The following is a 16,888-nucleotide window of genomic DNA, read 5'->3' as shown; positions in this document are numbered from 1 at the left end:
AGGAACACTGTTCTCAAGAATACTGGAGCTTAAAATGTTAACGTCTTGAGAGTGTGATAACCTGGAAAAATATATGGAGTTGTTATTTTTAAATGACTGGGCTTACTATCACTAAAGGAAGGCATCTAAGTTTCCATATGCTATAGAGAGAATTTATGAATAGGTAATTTAAGAACTTTGCAGTGGGTCAGAACGCACCACATTTGCCAATGCCATCCAAACCTCTCCACAGAGAGGAGCAAGATGCTATCCATGTATGTATGTGGAAAAGTAAACAAAAACCAGATGATCACCTTTTTCCCTTTGGGTAGGGGGATGCAGGGAGAGGGAAGGGGGAGGCGAATAAAAAAGGAACTGCCCCTGTGTGTCAGGGGTAGGTAAGAAACACGGTGCCAAAAGGGAACACACAGCTGGGCTCCCACTACCACCAAGCCAGGACCAAAAGCCAAGAACTGCCACAAGACCTCAGAGCTTCCAGGGCCGAGGCTAAAGCAGAAAGCAAGGCGTCCCACAGGCTTCCTTCTCTTCTTCCCAGTTTAAAGCATCTATATCATGTTTGAGTCACTTTAGTCTCAAAAAATACAAACAAAAAAAACCCCAACAACCCAGGGAAAAAAAGAGTTGGACTACAAAGGACTCCATGAAACCAATAAAATCATCTGAAAGATTTGGCCTACAAAGACAATGACAGAATTCAATCTGCAGCTTACAGGAGAGTTGATAAGCAAAGCTTTGTCTTGCCACTGCCGTAATACTCAAGAAGAGCAGGAGAAAAGTGGGGGAGGGGGGCTTGCTTAAAAAAAAAAATAAAATAAACCACACCATGAAAAGCCATAGGAATAGTTTTTTTCTTCCTTCAAAGCCATGATTTCATGGCCTGATCTGCCCAGGGGAGAAGCTGCAACACTTTGGTGCTAGAGGTGTGAGAACAGCCTATGAAGCCTTTTCAGTGACAGAAAATCACCTGGTGAAGCTGGAACAGAGCAGGTGAACCTACAGGTTTAACTCCTTCCAGTGTTGATAAGCTTAGGAAGACCTGCTTGTTCCATAGGAATTAAAATGTAAAACACATTAGCTAAGTATCACCCCTATCAACATCACTTACGCTTGTCCACAGGAATAGGGAAACAAATACCTCTTAACATTAATTAAACAACCGTTTGAATAACTTTCCCAAACAGTTATTGCCATCAGAGATATGCAAGCAAAAAAGCTCATTTTTAAAACAATCAGAATTGCTGTAAGGAATGTATATCATGTTAGAATATTGCACTTATAAAATAAAATAAAAAAAAAGATAAGAGAATGCCCTTAGGCAGCAAGTTAAGCCATTACCTTTAGTGTGATACATAATAGCAGCCCTCAGGTCAAAAGAACCCCAGCTATCTTTCCTTTCTAGGCCTCTCTGGTACCTCTGTTCTTTGGCGGAGGCTAGCAAATTGTTCGTAGGAGAGGCCAGAGGATTCTCTATTTCATAGTCTTTTGAAAGAAACACTAAAGCACCTTGGCTACCGGTGTCTGCCTTTTGTAGGTCACCTGTGTGATGCGACTCCAAAGCTAAGACACCACCCTCAACAGCAGTCCCAGGCTTAAGAATAGCACTAAGAATTTGAGGGCTAGTCCGTTTATCCAGCTCATAAGCCTTAGGAAACACAGGTTGTTCAGTTCCTGAGGGAATGATTTCAGCACACTGTGAAACCAAAGTGGCAGGATATTCCCCCTGAAATGTCACTTCCATTAACTGATTATCCGCAGATTTCCCCACAACAGTTTCGGGGCCAGCGCTGGGCTCGTTTATGAAAGACAAGCCCCACTGATTCTGGAAAATATCTCCCAGGTTCTGCTGATTTGCCTGTGATGGGAAATCGACTTGCGCTGTACCCAGAAGCACAGTTTGCATATTTGAAGGGTAGATAAAAAGGCTAGATTTCTTTTGTTCGAGAGCTGTCGAAGTTGTACTCATGTCCTGGGGTGCTGACTCGGAGGAGGTGGATGATACAGTACTAGCAGCAGTTGAGAGCAGTGGCTGGGTCCCTGGAGAATACACATTTCCATCAGTCCCTGCTAGAATTGGCCCATTCGAGAAGCTAGCAGAAGTAACAGATTTCATAGCAGACATGGGGACTTGGGACAATCGACTTGATGTTTGGGCCTGAGTTTCCCCAGCAGATGACGAAGATGATGAAGACGATGTGGATGGGGCTTGAGCTGCTTTGTTGAGGTTTTCTTTAACTTTACTTGCATAACTTATTTTGGGAACAATTTTAGCACTGCTATTGTCCACTGGAAAAACTGGGGGTGGTTTAAATAAGGTCCATGAATCCTCTTTAGACGTAGCCGACGATGCATGCTTCCCTTTGGGCCGGTCATCAAACTTCTTGCTGCTAATCCCAGGTTTGGCATCAGAGTTTTTTCGCTGTACATCCCCAAGCCCAGGCTTTCCCCGGCCTGCTCCACCAGCCCCAGCCTCGTATTTCCAAACAGGCTTAGTATTTTCAATTCGGTTCCCCTTTTGTTCACTATAATCAGGCTTGAAACTCTCAAGTTCCTGTTTTAAGGTTGGTGCACTGACCTCCTGTTGCATTATTTTGTCCTGTACTAGATTCAAGTTCTCACAGCCCTTGGCACTGTTGCGCCTGCCTTTCCGTTTTTTAGGCGTAGTATATCCACTCTCAGAGCCGCTACCATCGTTATCAGCCCCTTTGCCTACGTAGCCATTCGTGATATAGCTAGAATTATTGGTTACCACACCGTTTGGAATAGACACTCCCTCCGGCTTGTCTGAGGACTGGCCTTCTCTAAGTTTATTTTCATAGGACTTCTCATTCTTTTTGTCCATGCTATTTTTCTGAATGAAGTTCTTGGTTTTGATTCCAGCTTTCCCCAAAGCGCTGGCCTTCACAGTCTGCTTTGGGGTCACGTTAGTGTCTACGAGCTGCTGGCTGCCATTGGGTACCCTGGATCCTGGGGTGGTGGTTTCATCAGAGCACAGGCCCTTTAATGACACTTCTCTTTCTCCTGCGTTACCATTTAGCTCTCCATAGCCTAGAAGAAAGCCAAAAACAACAAAAGGCAAGAATTAGAATGTGAAATCTTAAACTTCTGATTGTAGAAAGCTGTAATCAGCCCCAAACGTATCCAGTTTCCTCGAGCAGACATTTTAAAACAGGAAAACATCTAGCCTCTGATGTACAAAAGCATATGCTTATTTGCTGGAAACCACAGCAAGAAGAGTTAAGGAGAAAGTACCAGCAGCTACCAACTCTCACATACAACAGGGTGACATATAGGCAACAACACAAAGCAAAAGAACATACAGATACTACGTAAGGAAAATACACTGTACTAAAGATAACTGGCAAGCAGGAGAGCTATTTCATCAGCTACTATTTCCAGGTCACGCAGAAGAAAAAATTAATTCCCAGGATGCTTCAAGACAAAGATCCGCTGCCTTTGCTACAAGATTTGTTGAAGTTCAGAATCCATGCTGCAAACAAGGGCCAAGTCCTATCATCTCCATCAGCTCCCAGGCCAGCACCACCAGCAGCCCTCCTTCCCACCTTCCTCCCAAACATCACCTCTAGTGGGGGGGGGGGGGGGGGGGGGGAGAAAAAAGACATTTTCCAAAAGGATGTGTGCAAGTCCAGTTGAAAGTGGCATCTCCTTGCAAAATAGCATCCAACACCTCCCTACACACACTCTTTAGCTTTGGAAAGGTGATAAATCTGGGAAGAAAGGCATCCCTCAAGCACCCTTCCACCACCTCTGGCAACTGGCCTCCTGCCCACTGAGAAACTTCAGCATTTCAGAGAGACACTGGGAGACCCAGCACCCAGAGCAGCACAGTGCTTGCTGAGGGCTCCAACTCACCAAACCATGACATTATGCTCTACACTCAGCTTTCCTTTTTGCTTCCCAAGTTCGTTTCTAGGTCCTATGGTTCTGAAGTGAATTTTGAGCGTGCAATTGAAGCGCAGTCGAAATGCAGTGGAAGCTCAGGACAGCCTAGACTGAACCACCTCATCTTCATCAACTTTTTTTTTTTTTTTTTTTAAAATCTCTGGCCAGAGACCTATTGCTTTTGAGGACCCTGGCTACAACGCCCCAAGAGAAGCCTTGAAACCCCTCTGAGATGGGAAGAGCACACTGTACCCAGCTCAGCAAATACACTCCAGCTGTGGACCAAGGGGAGAGGGACTCCCTCCTACTGCACCCGCTCCTCCGGGAAGAACTCTGTCCTCACTCCTCTGACTCATCCGTCCTCCTTCCCGAGGGTGGAAAGCCTTACATCTCCTGCAACAACTGACCCACCTAAGGCTTCATCCGCAGCCACAGAGGCACGAAGTCAGCACAGCACATGGAGTCCCCCAAGAATGAGAGTGGGCACAAGTCCAGCTTGAAAAAGAATGTTTTTGTTGTTGCCTATGTTGTTGAAATTAACTGCTATACTAGAAATCATTGTTATCCTCACATCCTGGAGCCTCAGATGTCTGGCAGATGTAACTGCTCAAGTTCTGTGCAAGTCGGGAACACAAGAATCCTTGTAGGAATCTTTACAGAAATTCCACAACTGAGTTTGCTGAGAGGGATCAAAAAGGATTTTACTACACCCAAGTATCTGTAACCACCACAACTTCCACTGTAACTTTCAAATATGCTGTTAAGAATATTAACCATAAATACTTCATCCCAGAGAAAACGCATCACATTCTCAGCCGAGTCAAGGACTAAAAATTAAGTATTTTGGAATAACGTGCAGAGGAAGCCTTCTCAAAAGCAACGTGTTATAGCTGACCTTGTATGACTCAAGACTTCTGACACCACTTGTTAATGAAACAAAACAATAAGAGTGGTCATAAGACCATTGCAGATGAGGAGTGAAAGAATAAAATGAAGAACAAAATCCATTTCAGTAAGTCAGTGTGTCAGCAGTTTCTAGTTCCAATTTTCAAGTATTTACAACTCAGCTGTGTGAGTTTTCTCCAGATCAACATTTGGCACAGCTGGCTACGGCCTGGACACAGAGGTGCAGCAACCAAAATTGGGGGGGGGGGGAATTGTGTCAAAATGAACAGGTGAAGAGTACGTGGCACCCTCACAAATCGTTTCATAGCTGGAGAGGGAGGGGTGTAAGTGCATGTTAAAGCCCCGGGCACACTGCAAGCACTGAAATGACTACTCAACTTATTTTTGCTCAGTAACTTATTTTAGCATTTCCCTGGCCGAGTCGCTCCTTACCCCCGCTCCAGAGGCCGTACACGGGGCACCCTGCGCGGCTCTGGGCACCACCAGCCCTGCTCCTGATGGAAACCAGGTCCCTTCCCATCTCCCGCCCGATTATGTAAATGAAAATTTCCAGGCAAAAAAAAAAAAAAAAACCACCACAAAAAACCATCCATGGCATTCTGGCTGCACTTGCTTTGACCCCCCCCCCCAAGCCCCAAAATGGGATTTTTGTGAGACGCAGCAGCCGGGCGGCCCCCCAAGTGGGAGATGGGGTCTCCGATCCCCCCCCCCCCGGGGCTGCCCGGCCACCGCCTCTGCGGCGCTGCCGCCCGGCCAGCGTGCCGGTGGCACAGCACAGCCCCTACTCCCGGCCGGCCCGGAGAGCAGCCCCGGCCCCAGCCCCTGCGCCCCCGGGGCTACGGGCGGCGGCCGGGGAGGAGGCGGCCGAAGGCCCCCCCCCGGGCCGCGCACCGCCAGGCCGCGCCGCCTCCCCGCTCCCGCCGGCGGGGCCGGGCCGGGCCCCTCCGCCTTATCTGACTCATTGATTTTTACGTTCATCAATTTTTAACCAGCGCCTCGCTCCCCCCCGCCCCCCAACGCCCCCCCCCAAACCCCCCCACGGCTCGGCGCGGCCCGGGCAGGGGGGCAGCCGCCCCTCGGGGCGGCGCGGCCCGGCCCCACGTGCCCGGCGGGCGGCGGCAGTGCCGGCGGGCCCCGCGGCTCCCGCAGCCGCGCCGGCCCCAACATGGCGGACAGGAAGCGGCCCCAGCGCGGCGGAGAAGCTTCCAGCCGGGCCGGGGGAGGAGGAGGCGGAGGAGGAGGGCCCCGCCGCCGCCCCGCGAAGGTCACAGGCCCCGACCCGCCGCCCGCCCCGACCTGCTCTCCGCTTCGGCGCCTCCTGGTGCTGCGGGCCGCCGTGCTTGTGCTCGTGTCGGAGCGGCGGCTTGGGCTGGGCTCGGCCGTCGGGCGGCGGCAGGTAGGCGCTCTGCGGGTGGTGGTGGTGGTGGTGGCCGTAGTAGTAGTAATGGTGGTGATGGTGGTGGTGGGGCTGCTCCTCCATGGGGGGTGGCTGGCGGGGCCGGGCCGGGCTGGGCGCTCGCTGCTGGGCCGTGCGGCTCCGGCGCTGGGACGCGGCTGGCGCGGGGGAGGCGACGGACTGGCAGCGCCCGCCCTGCAATCAGCGAGCCGCGCCGCCGCGCCCGCCCCCCGCCCCGCCCCACCCCGGCCGCCCGGCGGAAAAGGAAGCGCCGGCCGAAAGGCGAGGCGATGCGGGAGGAACCGGCCCAGCCATCGCGGCACGGCCCGGGCGGGCCCTGCCTGGCCGGCCCCTCCCCGGGGGCAGCGGCAGGTGAGGCCGTGCTGCCGGAGACGGGGACGGCTTGGGGCGGGTGGGCTTTGCCTCCCTTCCCCCCCCCCCCCCCCCCCAAATGCAAACAGGGCTGAGCCGGAAAAAGGGGCCACGCCGAAGCCATCTCCTTCCCCTGCCCTCGCCGCTGAGTCAGGCCCCGGAGCCTAGCGCGCAGCCCCGCGCCTTCGCTTCGCCAGAAGCGGGGTGTTTCATAACCCTGCTCCGCAGCCCCGTCACCCGGGAGGAGGGCGGCTCGGGATGCGGCAAAGCCTCGGTTTTACCGTCAACGAGCGGATAAACCGCGCCCTGCTGCCAAGCGGTGCAAGGCGGGTGGCTGCAGCAGGCAGGGGTTATCGGAGTAGCGTCAAACTGGGCCACGCTGGAAGGGAATTTGGTCAGGGGCGTGAAACAGGAACACTGTAAACTGCCAGGTTTCCAGCCGCAGTCACGGCGAACTCGGCAGCGGCAGCAGCGCCCTCGGAAAGGCGCCGGATTGAGCTGCAGAGGCTCCCGCCGGAGCCCCGGTCTGCTCCTGGGCTCCACCCGCAGCCCGCCCGCCAGCAGCGCAGCCCGGGACAGACCCCGCCGCTCCCTTCCCGGGCCTGCCCGGCGCCGTGCGTGCTCGGTACCGACTCTGGTGAGGGAAAAGAAGGTTCCAATAAATACTCCTGCCCGCTTCCGAGAGAAGCACTGGAGATTTTGACTGATGCTTAAGAAAAATCATGGTCAGGTTGTTGGAAAGGCTGAGAGTGGATGGGGGAGGCAACTTGAAACTTGCCAAAACTTGTAACCTATTTCGTACCATTTCAAACCTCTGATAATCCCCACGGGAGCATGTTCAGCACCTAAGTGACCTGAACTCCTGCCTCTGCTCTGAGCGTGCTCCACTGCAGGGAGGAAAAGGCCAGCAAGACATTTCCCTCATTGCCTCTCTGGCCAGCGGCTCCCAATTCCTCCACAACACTGAGGCAGAGTGCGGACAGATCCAAGGATTCTCCACCGACACCCAGGCAGCACCGAGACAGACGGGTTTGATTTGAATGCAGAGCAGTGAGGAACCGAGGCAGGAGTTAATGATGGTAGGAGAAGGGCAGAGAGAGGGATGGGGACACCAGAGATCGACAGAGAGGCAGAGTCCTCCTCAGCCTTAATCACTACTCCAGTATGATTAATTACCTCCAAATACTCACAGTGTGCACCGCAGCAAACAGGGAGGAAGAGTGACAAAAAATGTGATTGTGTAATTAAAGACTGTTTATAATTAATGTGCTCAAGAAGAATAAACAGGCTGCATAGACGATCTTAAAAATAGCATTTCCTCGCTTCTCAGGGTTTGCACTTGCAGCTTTAATGCCCTGTTATATTTTTTTTAGTATTTTAATAAACAAAATTAATAAAGTTCCCACATCCAGAAAGCCCTCTCAGACTTTGGCTCTGTTCTGCTGGGCACTGTACAAAAGACAGAGAGCCCTTGCCCGGAGATTTTACAGTTCCCAAGTTTTATTTCAACAGAACATAGTTGAAAGTCTATGCCTCAAGCACAGCTTCCCACTCCACCCTCCTCTTTAATACATGGGAGGTAAAACTTTTCCTACCAGAAATACCAACTTCTACATTAATATAGAGGGGTTTTTTTTCAAGATTCAAAGTACCTGAAATATCACGAGTTCTGTGCCAAACAGGACCCACAGTTTACATTTCGTTCAGCACAATGCAAAGCAATTTAAATGGCAGTTGAAACCATTTAAGCAAGCAACTATGAACTTTGGGCTTTACCCATGCTCTCAGGAATAACGGTCCTTTCAAACACTGACTCATAGAGTGACCTCACATTGCTTAGGAGACAAGTCTTAAAATGAGGAGTCAGGCTTTAATCACAGTTGACATTTTATTGGTGGCTTGGAAGAATTTATTTTTAATATAAGGAACCGGATTGAAGACGTAAACTTCAAAGAACTCTGAAGAAAGCAAACAATTATGGACAAATCAGCTCTGCACACACGTATACCAGAAATCTAAATGCAGAGAGCAGTGGGTTGTCTCTTCGTGAAAGACAAAGCAACTCTTGCTGCTTAGAAGTGTCATGTTGTCAGTATTATATTATCTAAAGCTTGCAAAGACAGATAAAAAAAAATCCAAAATGATACAGCCTGGGGCCCGTTACATTCAGTAACGCACCTGGCAAATGAAGCACAGGCATCCCACTGCAGGCATCCCACACACGTGTGTGGCTAACGGCACGCGCGTGTCTACGAGGTGGGTCAGCGTCGCTGCATTTTGAAGGCACTACAAGTTCCAGCATGCAGTGCTGCGCTGAGGCCTGCTATCGCCTACCTGCCACGCTGGGACGTGTAGTCTTCAGGAGCTATATTAATCCCATGGTTAGCACAATGTTGCACCAGTTACACTGCGTATTAATATTCAGCAGTTGTTGGGGATGCGTTCTCTGGAGCTGTCGAAAAGGGAAACCAGAGACTTCCGTGCCTCCTTATTTGCAGCAGTTTTTCTTCTTGCTGCTCTTGGAGTTTGGTAAGCCAGCAGGGTCTCATGCAAAGGAAAGAGGTAATTTTCCTTGGAATTCCGCACCCACTGCCAAGTATTCCCACATCCAGGCACAAAGCTGTGTACAGCCAGCAAAATTTCTAACTCTGTAATTTATTCAAAGCTTCATTTTATAAAGCTTTGAAGTAGATGGCTTTTCAGAGAACCTGCCATTTAAAGCTGCAAAATGAAGGCAGCAAGGAATGAATCAACTGCTACAGAAATCATGAGAAAGTTTTCCTGAAGAGTCTGACCCAAGATGAGTTTTGAACTCATATGAAAATGCAGTTAAACTGAGAAGCTGTTCCAGTGATTTACTAAGAACAAATAATTTCCTTTGAAAGGCAATCCCCTTTAAGACACTACATTTAATTTCCATTAAATGCTTTCAGGTAAGTTAAAACCAAAACTATAAAATTAATCCGTGAAAAGAAAAAGGCTAGCTTTGTAATATTTCTTGTGTCTGTCTCCCACTTTAAGACTCAAAATTGGGAAACACCAAAATTACTGTATTTATAGATATTGGGAAGGGCTCTTCCACAAAGTATGTGTGGCATTTATTTACATTTTTCCCCTCACAATGTTTTCACTTACAGCAAGGGTTCAGACTTGCAAAATGCTCTATATTCCAACACATCCAACCTAACAAAGCACTCGAGCAGATGTTTAGTTCCAGGTATGTTTATAACCATACTACTCAAAACCTTGCCAGATTTGGCCCCTGAAATCTAATGTATTTCAGTACAATGCAATCATGATTTACCAGTTGATAATCAAATGTCGGAGGAAGACTCAGGTCTTGGAAGAAGTAGTTTAGCCAGGAAGGATGATGGGGTGACAGTGCTCCTTGCTGCCTTCTGCTTGACCAGGGTACAGCTATCCTCACAGAGCTCACAGTACTGGCCTTCACAATTACATTCAGGTAAGGTGGAGCCTCTCCCCAGCTCCATATTTCTACATTATTTATAGCTACAAAGCTGGTCTCTTTAAAGAACTCTCTCTCTCGAGACAGCTTGATAGTAGACTTTAGGTTAGAGGTCTTAAAATACGGCCAAAAAAAGAGGATTTAACCCCCAACTGAATTGTAGGAATGGATACCGTGGACACTTATCTTTCCCATTCCTAACAATTTAAGCATTTCCACCTAATAGTGCATGCTGAATTAGATTTTTTTTTTTCCCCCCCTAAAAACTTAACTTCCAAATGCCATAAGCATACTATGTTAATCCTTCATTCACTCTCCAGAAAATTCAGGCAGCCCAGCACCAAAAATAACCATAGGGCATAGTTTTGTGAGGCAGCAAACCTGACGTAATGGCTAGCTGCTCCCAAAAGGGAAGGGCATCTCTCCCTCTGCCTGCCTCTGCCCTGCCCTTGCAGCAGCACTGGTGCTTCTCTGAGCCTGCTTGAGAAATCAAACTACAAGACAATTCTTCAGATGAAAAAGTGCACATTTATATTCTGGTTAAGCTTCCTGAACTGTTTCATAGAGGAGCCAGACAAATATTAATGCCCTGAAGAATGGGCTGTAACTACAGCAACTCAGGAGTTGCATTCTACAGCCAACCCCACTGCAGGGATGACCTCTTCTGGGAATCGGGCGGTGGGGACACAGCTGGGGTTGCAGTCATTTAGGCCATCTAATTTTATTTTGTTCATATTTGTGACTCAATCCCCTCGAGTGCCCGAAGAGGGATGGCGTGACCACCCTTCAAAGTGTTTTGAGCAAGCTGTAACAGAATGGCTGTAACCAGTGGGACTGCCTTCTGGTGGCTCCATCCATTGTTTAATTGGACTAGATCTGAGGAACATCCCCTGTTGTAAACACATCGAAGTGTTCACACAGGCATGAGTAACATCTGCTGCCCATATCTGCATGAAAAATTGTTTACTAGAGTGCAATCATATAAACTGGAGGCAGCTTCTTGGACACAATATAAGAAGCGGCACAGGAGGCAGGCTAGCAGGTCAGCCTCAGCCAAGTCTCTCATCATTACTTGTTTGGGATTTCAAAGAATCCTGGCTTTGGGCTTTCAAGCAGTTCTGGATCTCCTCCTGCTTCCTAGGGTCATCACAGGGACCACAAAGAAATCTGCACAAACACCATCCAAGGTGCTCTTGCAAGAAGTGCCCTGCTGTTAGGACCTAACGCACAGGCAGTCCAGCCTGACTTACACGGGGGATTGTATCGGTCACTGCTTGTAGTAGACTTTGACCTCTGCAAGACAAATGAGAAAAAGCTCAATCCACAAATCCCAAGCGCTTTTTATCGTGTTATACAACACAACAGTCACAAGGTTGCTAGTCACTTACATTTCATTCTTATTCCATTTGGGTACCAAGCACATATTATTTTGAAACAGGGATTTTTTAAAATTGTTATTTTTTAAATATGCATTGGGTAAGTCTGCATCTGGCACGTGGGGACTTAAATACTTGTGTTTGGACTCAGGGTCTCCCACCTAACAATGCCCAGCACTGGCAGAACATTGAATCTAGAAGGGTTATTATTTAAGTTATTACTACGATTGCTGTTTCATTATGTGACACAGGGCAATGAACGGTTGACTACAAGATTAGGGATTGAGAAGAGCCCTTGTCTGAAGGAAAATTAAAAAGACTGGGACTATTCACCTCTGAGGGAGTGAATCAAAAAGTGCACAGTGAAGGTATTACAAAATGTATAGCCTAGAGATAGCGGTTTGAGAACTTTTGTTCCCTTATCTCAAAGCACAGGAACGCAAGAACATGAAGGGGGAAAAAAGTAAATTAAACGATAAGCAACCACCTTTTAATGTTTTGCATAAACTATATATGGAATTCACTGACATGCAACATTGTGAAGAGCAAGGTATTGTTAGTATTCTCAAAGGATGGGCATAATTCAGCTAAAAGTAAATATTTAACATTTAAAATAGAGGGTTTAGAAGGATTATTATCTATCATTCTTCAGGGCACAAGTGAGCTTCTACCTCTTAGGATTTAAGAGGAGATTTCTGCTAGGTATCCAGCACCTGGAGAGCTCAAACAGAAGTGGGGGACAGAATTTACTCATCATAAAACCATCTACTCTGAAGAATTCATGAACTGAATATAAACAAGACAGCTGATGGCTCTAGCCAGACAGGCAGGAAAACACAAGGCACCAGAGACCTTTAATGACTGGCGAGGCAAGCACTGGTCACTGTGCAGCAGATGCCTGTTAATATCTAGATTCCACAAAGGGGTTCTTGCATCCTCAACTTAGTGGATCTGTGCTCCAATTTATAAAATTCAGGTATTTCAGTTACTGACAACACTGCAGAAGACAGTCAAAAGCTAACTCTCACCTAGTGTTTAGCCTGACCTTATCTTGGAATCTGGTCCGCAGTGCCACTCTTGTTCTCCCAGTTTCCCTTACTTCACTGCATACCTACTCGTAAGGACTGAATTACAGGACAAAGGCTATTCTTCGCAGCAAAGGGTTTGTGGAACAGCTATTCTGGCACAGCTCCCCAGGTGGAGATACAGTTCATATAGGCAAAAGAACTCAGTAAACCATCTCCTTAAAAGGCAAACTACACCATCAGAATAAATCATCTCTACATCTTTGCTTTTTGCATGCCAACATTGCTGCAGGGTTAAGTCTGGGATTTTTACATTCCAACCTGCATAACTATTCTGGCAAGACTAGTAGTTCCTTTACCAGGAAGACAAGATGCACCAGGAAACAAAAAAACAAAAAAAGAAAAGGAAGAGCTTGCTTTGTTTTCTTAACTGCTTCTTTTTTATACATATTGAAAGAGAAGAATGAACGAAAGAGCCATGACCACTGGCTGTTAACAATGGGAACTGTGTCCAAAAGTCACCTCTGGGGTGGAGAATAGCAGCTGAATAGCAGTACACAGCAACCCTACAAAAAAAAGTTTATTTTCAACATGCATGAAACAAGAATATTGCGTCCTAATGAAGCGATAGTGAAAAACAAGTGAAATCTGAAGACAAGAACATAAATAACTCATCTAGAATTGAACCAGAATTCTAGATATAAGACCCCCACTCCACTGGAAAGTAGCTTAGGACTTCATACACCAAGTCCAATTAATAATATTCATTCTTCATTATCATCTTTACACTGCAATAGACCTCATGTTGGCCCCAGGAAAGGATATGAGTCAATCCTTGACTAACTGGCTCTGATTCACTAAGGAACCAACATACATAAAATCACTCAAGATAAAAAAATGCTAAGGTTTGCCTCACTGATAATTTATCTAATGGCTGCTAAGATTGGAGTAATAGGAGAGAAATAAGAGAAAACAGCACTACATTGCTATGGAAACTAGAATTTTCAAAATAAATACCTTTGCAGAACTGAGGTTGCAGATCTAAAATAATCCGTACTGCTTTCAATGTTACCTCGCTTTGCCACGAGATCCCGCGAGGCTGACCAGCCAGGCATAGGCAAAAAGCCTGCATGCGGTGATATAAGATATCCCATGGCTTATGTTCCTTATTCCAGTGCAGGTATGGGCTCTGAATAGAAACCTCAGCATTTGGTCTGTTACCTGTACAATTTTGGGAGCCTTCCTGCCATGCAGCCAGTCTGGCCAGGCCAGCGCAAAATAAATCCATAACCATTTGAGGCAGGAAGTGTTACCTTTATCCCACTACACTGATAATCCCAAATATTTGCAGAGTCCTTTTTTTTTTTTTATGATTTTAAGTGAGCTAAGACAACACAAAATATAAAGCTTTGTAAAGTTCTGATTTCCCTTACACTAGAAACCTCCTTACCCTGCAAATGGCTCCACTGCAGTTACCTTTGCTTCCTGTTAGTCCCATTTTGGAAAGACAGTGGATAACTTGTGTCTGGGCAAAGGGTTTCCATTTTAGACACATGTGTACCTCCACACCCCACCCTACCTACATGTGTACCTACCACCCCACCATCTCAGTGACTGCTGCTGTAAACAAGTCTAGGCTCCGGGAATGCTGACTCACAGTGCTAGGACTATAGAAAAGATTTAGAGTTGCTGAAGAAGCAAAGCCACGCAGGTTTCCTGCCCTTCCTCCTTATCTGTGAGCCCCTTGCCATGACAGGCTGTAATGAAGGACCTTGCTTCCTGAGAGGAGGCAAAGAGTAGGTACTTGCTTCCTAAAGATAACCCAAATTCCTTTGAATTCCCAGTTGCTAGCTAGTAATTGCAGGCAGGGAAAGAAAACCCCCAGTGCTTACAACCACAGGGCTACAGATGTTGAGAGATTAATAACTCCTGGGTTGGCTTTCTTGCCTAACACAGCATTGCTCACTTCAGCGCACTTCCTGGGACATAGTCAAGTTCCTTTAAAATGCCTCACTACGTGCTATGGAAGGCTATTCTTTACCTATAGACTTTACTGAACCGGATTTAGCTCCGATTCCTGCCTTCAGCAGAGCTGAGTCAGTGCAGACAGGCAAATCACTATTTGCTTTGGGAGGGTTTGCCACCAATCGAGACACAGGCAAGCAGCACTGGGTGCAAATTATGGTTTACTGTGGGCATGCCAGCGCAGGCAAGGAGAGGGACCAGTGCTCATGCTGAGCTGCAGGGCCGGCAGAGAGCAGCTTGGGGAGATCTGCGCTATCTAGACGGGAGCCAGTCTGGGTGCATTCTGCCTGTGTTAGCACACTGCTGTGCCCAAACTCATCAGCTCTGAGTTTTATACAAATGACAAGCTGACTGCCCACCACATCATCAGCCTGTTTTCCCCACTGGGAAGTGACCTCCTGTTGCAAAAGGTAGAGCATTTAGGGAAAAAACAAAGTTTTATACCCACACGATTCACATGACAACTCCAGAAAACCTAAGAAGCAGGGAGCCTTTACGACTGGCTGGGATGGGCAGGTTGCTGAGCTGCCTCCTCCTCCTCCCATTACCTACGCAGCTCATTTGCAAAGAAGCAGAGGCTGATGAGCTACATTTGCAAGCTGGGCAGGGCAGATCAGGGAGCAGCTCTCACTGAATGGAAGGAGGAGGCTGTGGTGAGAGCTGTATTGCAGTGCTCAGAAATGACTGTACTGAATAGTCATGGGAGGGGTATTGAGTTGATTTTACCTATACCCTATTCTAACTACAGTCTGCAATCGATAAGGCCTGTAGCTTCAAAATGCACTAGGAGCACACAAGTAGGGATGCAGAGCTTCCTTTTTTATTGGCAGATGACTTTCAGCTTAGCTGTGCATCAAATGAAATCCTCAGTGAGCTGATCGTGTGCATAATTCTCTCTATACTTGTCAAGTTGGAGATGCATTTGGCTGAAGTCTCCCTCTTTCAAGGCAACAGGAGCCATTTTGCATAGGTGGAGATTGGGGCTAGTCCTACAAGGCACTCACACTAGTTTAAAGGAACAGTAACTATAGCGCTTTTGCCCTATTTATAGTACTTACTCAAAGCAAACCCGAGGTCCTATCAGTCCTTCATCTCAGATAACTGCGTTACAACGAAGACGCTCAGTGTGAAGGTGGCTCTATATGAAGAATAGATCGGATCATAAATGCAGAACAGCTGCTTAAGCAGAATGCAAGGAAAAGAAGCAACGATGTTGCTGGGCAGAGAAAAGCATTGCGAGAGCTTACAGATAGCCTCCTTTCTCCACAGGCACATGCGCGCTGCTATCATTCAGTCACGTTTCTCTCAAGCTTCCTGGTAGCAGCATCAGCAAGTGCATTCTGTCACATCTGACTGGCTACAGGACTCTGTCCTCATCTGACAGTAATGACCTGGCCTCAATTTTCCCCACAATTTTGTCACCTCCTTCCTCTCTTTCAGCACCATAAAATCACTAGGCAAGAAACCTGCAGCACAAAGGAATTTCTCGCTAGCACAGCCTGCTGCAGTACGCTTCCCTCAGCAACACAGGCGACTGCAGGCATGGCAGACCTCTCATAACCTACATTAGATTCCCGTAACATTTCAAATCAGGCACTTAACTTCCAAACTTGGCCAAGACTTATCTCCATGGCCAGACTTAGTACACACAACAGAAACTAAAACTCTGAGGATCATGGTAGGCAGCTTTGCTCCTTTGGTAAAATGTAATGCTTTATAACAACAACTCCATAAAAACAGCTTTTTTTTTTTTTTGGCCCAAGAACAAATATTGAAATCCCCCTAGAACTAAAGGCCATCCAGATTTCTCCACATGCAAATTGCACTGTAAAAGATCAACTCTCTGGTTGAATGGCTACAGCAAAACAGACTTGACATCGCCATGGCCATAGCCTCCCATGTCCCACTGACCAGAGGTGATGTCATAGGCTGTGTTCACTGTCTGGAAATAAAGAGCAAGAAACACGCTGGTGTTGGCTGGCTGGCCAGTCCAGTGACACATCCTGACATGGGCCACGACGAGACAGAAATGGGCAGACTGATGCCTCTACGCATCATGGAAATAAAACCCCAGGGAGAAGTTATCTGTGTGCAGTAGCTTGGTCAGTGGCAGAGGGTCTGCTCAGGCCTTTGGTGGTTTTGTCCATCTCTCTTGCTGCACCTCCTTAGTCCTTTCCCACCCCTTATCACCTCTTTCCTCATGGCTGCATAGCTAATTAAATTGCTGCTGTTCCCCCTTTGTTTACCCAGTTCTACCTGCACTGAACAGCAGCAAGAGTGTTCTCCCACTGATGTCACCACTACCTTTAAGAAAACAGCTGACCTGCAAGCTATTTTTGGCCACATTGTAAAGTTGTGGAGCTATTTTGGTCCCATCTCTGTACGGTAAGCTGCAGGACGCTGACAGGCTCTGTGTTTGCCT

General features: G+C 47.5%; 1 protein-coding gene across 4 annotated transcripts in view; it reads right to left on the bottom strand.

Moving 5' to 3' along the window:
• NUFIP2 (nuclear FMR1 interacting protein 2) overlaps positions 1 to 16,888 on the bottom strand; it is a 58,762-nt gene that overhangs the window by 31,749 nt on the left and 10,125 nt on the right. For 3 of the 4 annotated variants that reach the window (XM_054848016.1, XM_054848014.1, XM_054848015.1), the window contains exons 1-2: positions 6,103 to 6,416; positions 1,336 to 3,045 (exon numbers count right to left, since the gene is read on the bottom strand). In XM_054848016.1, the coding sequence (XP_054703991.1) occupies positions 1,336 to 3,045; positions 6,103 to 6,286 (1,894 nt within the window). In that variant the 5' untranslated portion in view covers positions 6,287 to 6,416. Of the gene's footprint in view, positions 1 to 1,335; positions 3,046 to 6,102; positions 6,417 to 16,888 lie in introns of those variants that run through there. The other variant, XM_054848017.1, reaches the window with a different exon arrangement.

The sequence above is a fragment of the Grus americana genome, chromosome 19, assembly GCF_028858705.1.
Source record: "Grus americana isolate bGruAme1 chromosome 19, bGruAme1.mat, whole genome shotgun sequence".
Classification (NCBI taxonomy): Eukaryota; Metazoa; Chordata; class Aves; order Gruiformes; family Gruidae; genus Grus; species Grus americana.
This window is presented reverse-complemented; position numbering and strand designations above follow the sequence as displayed.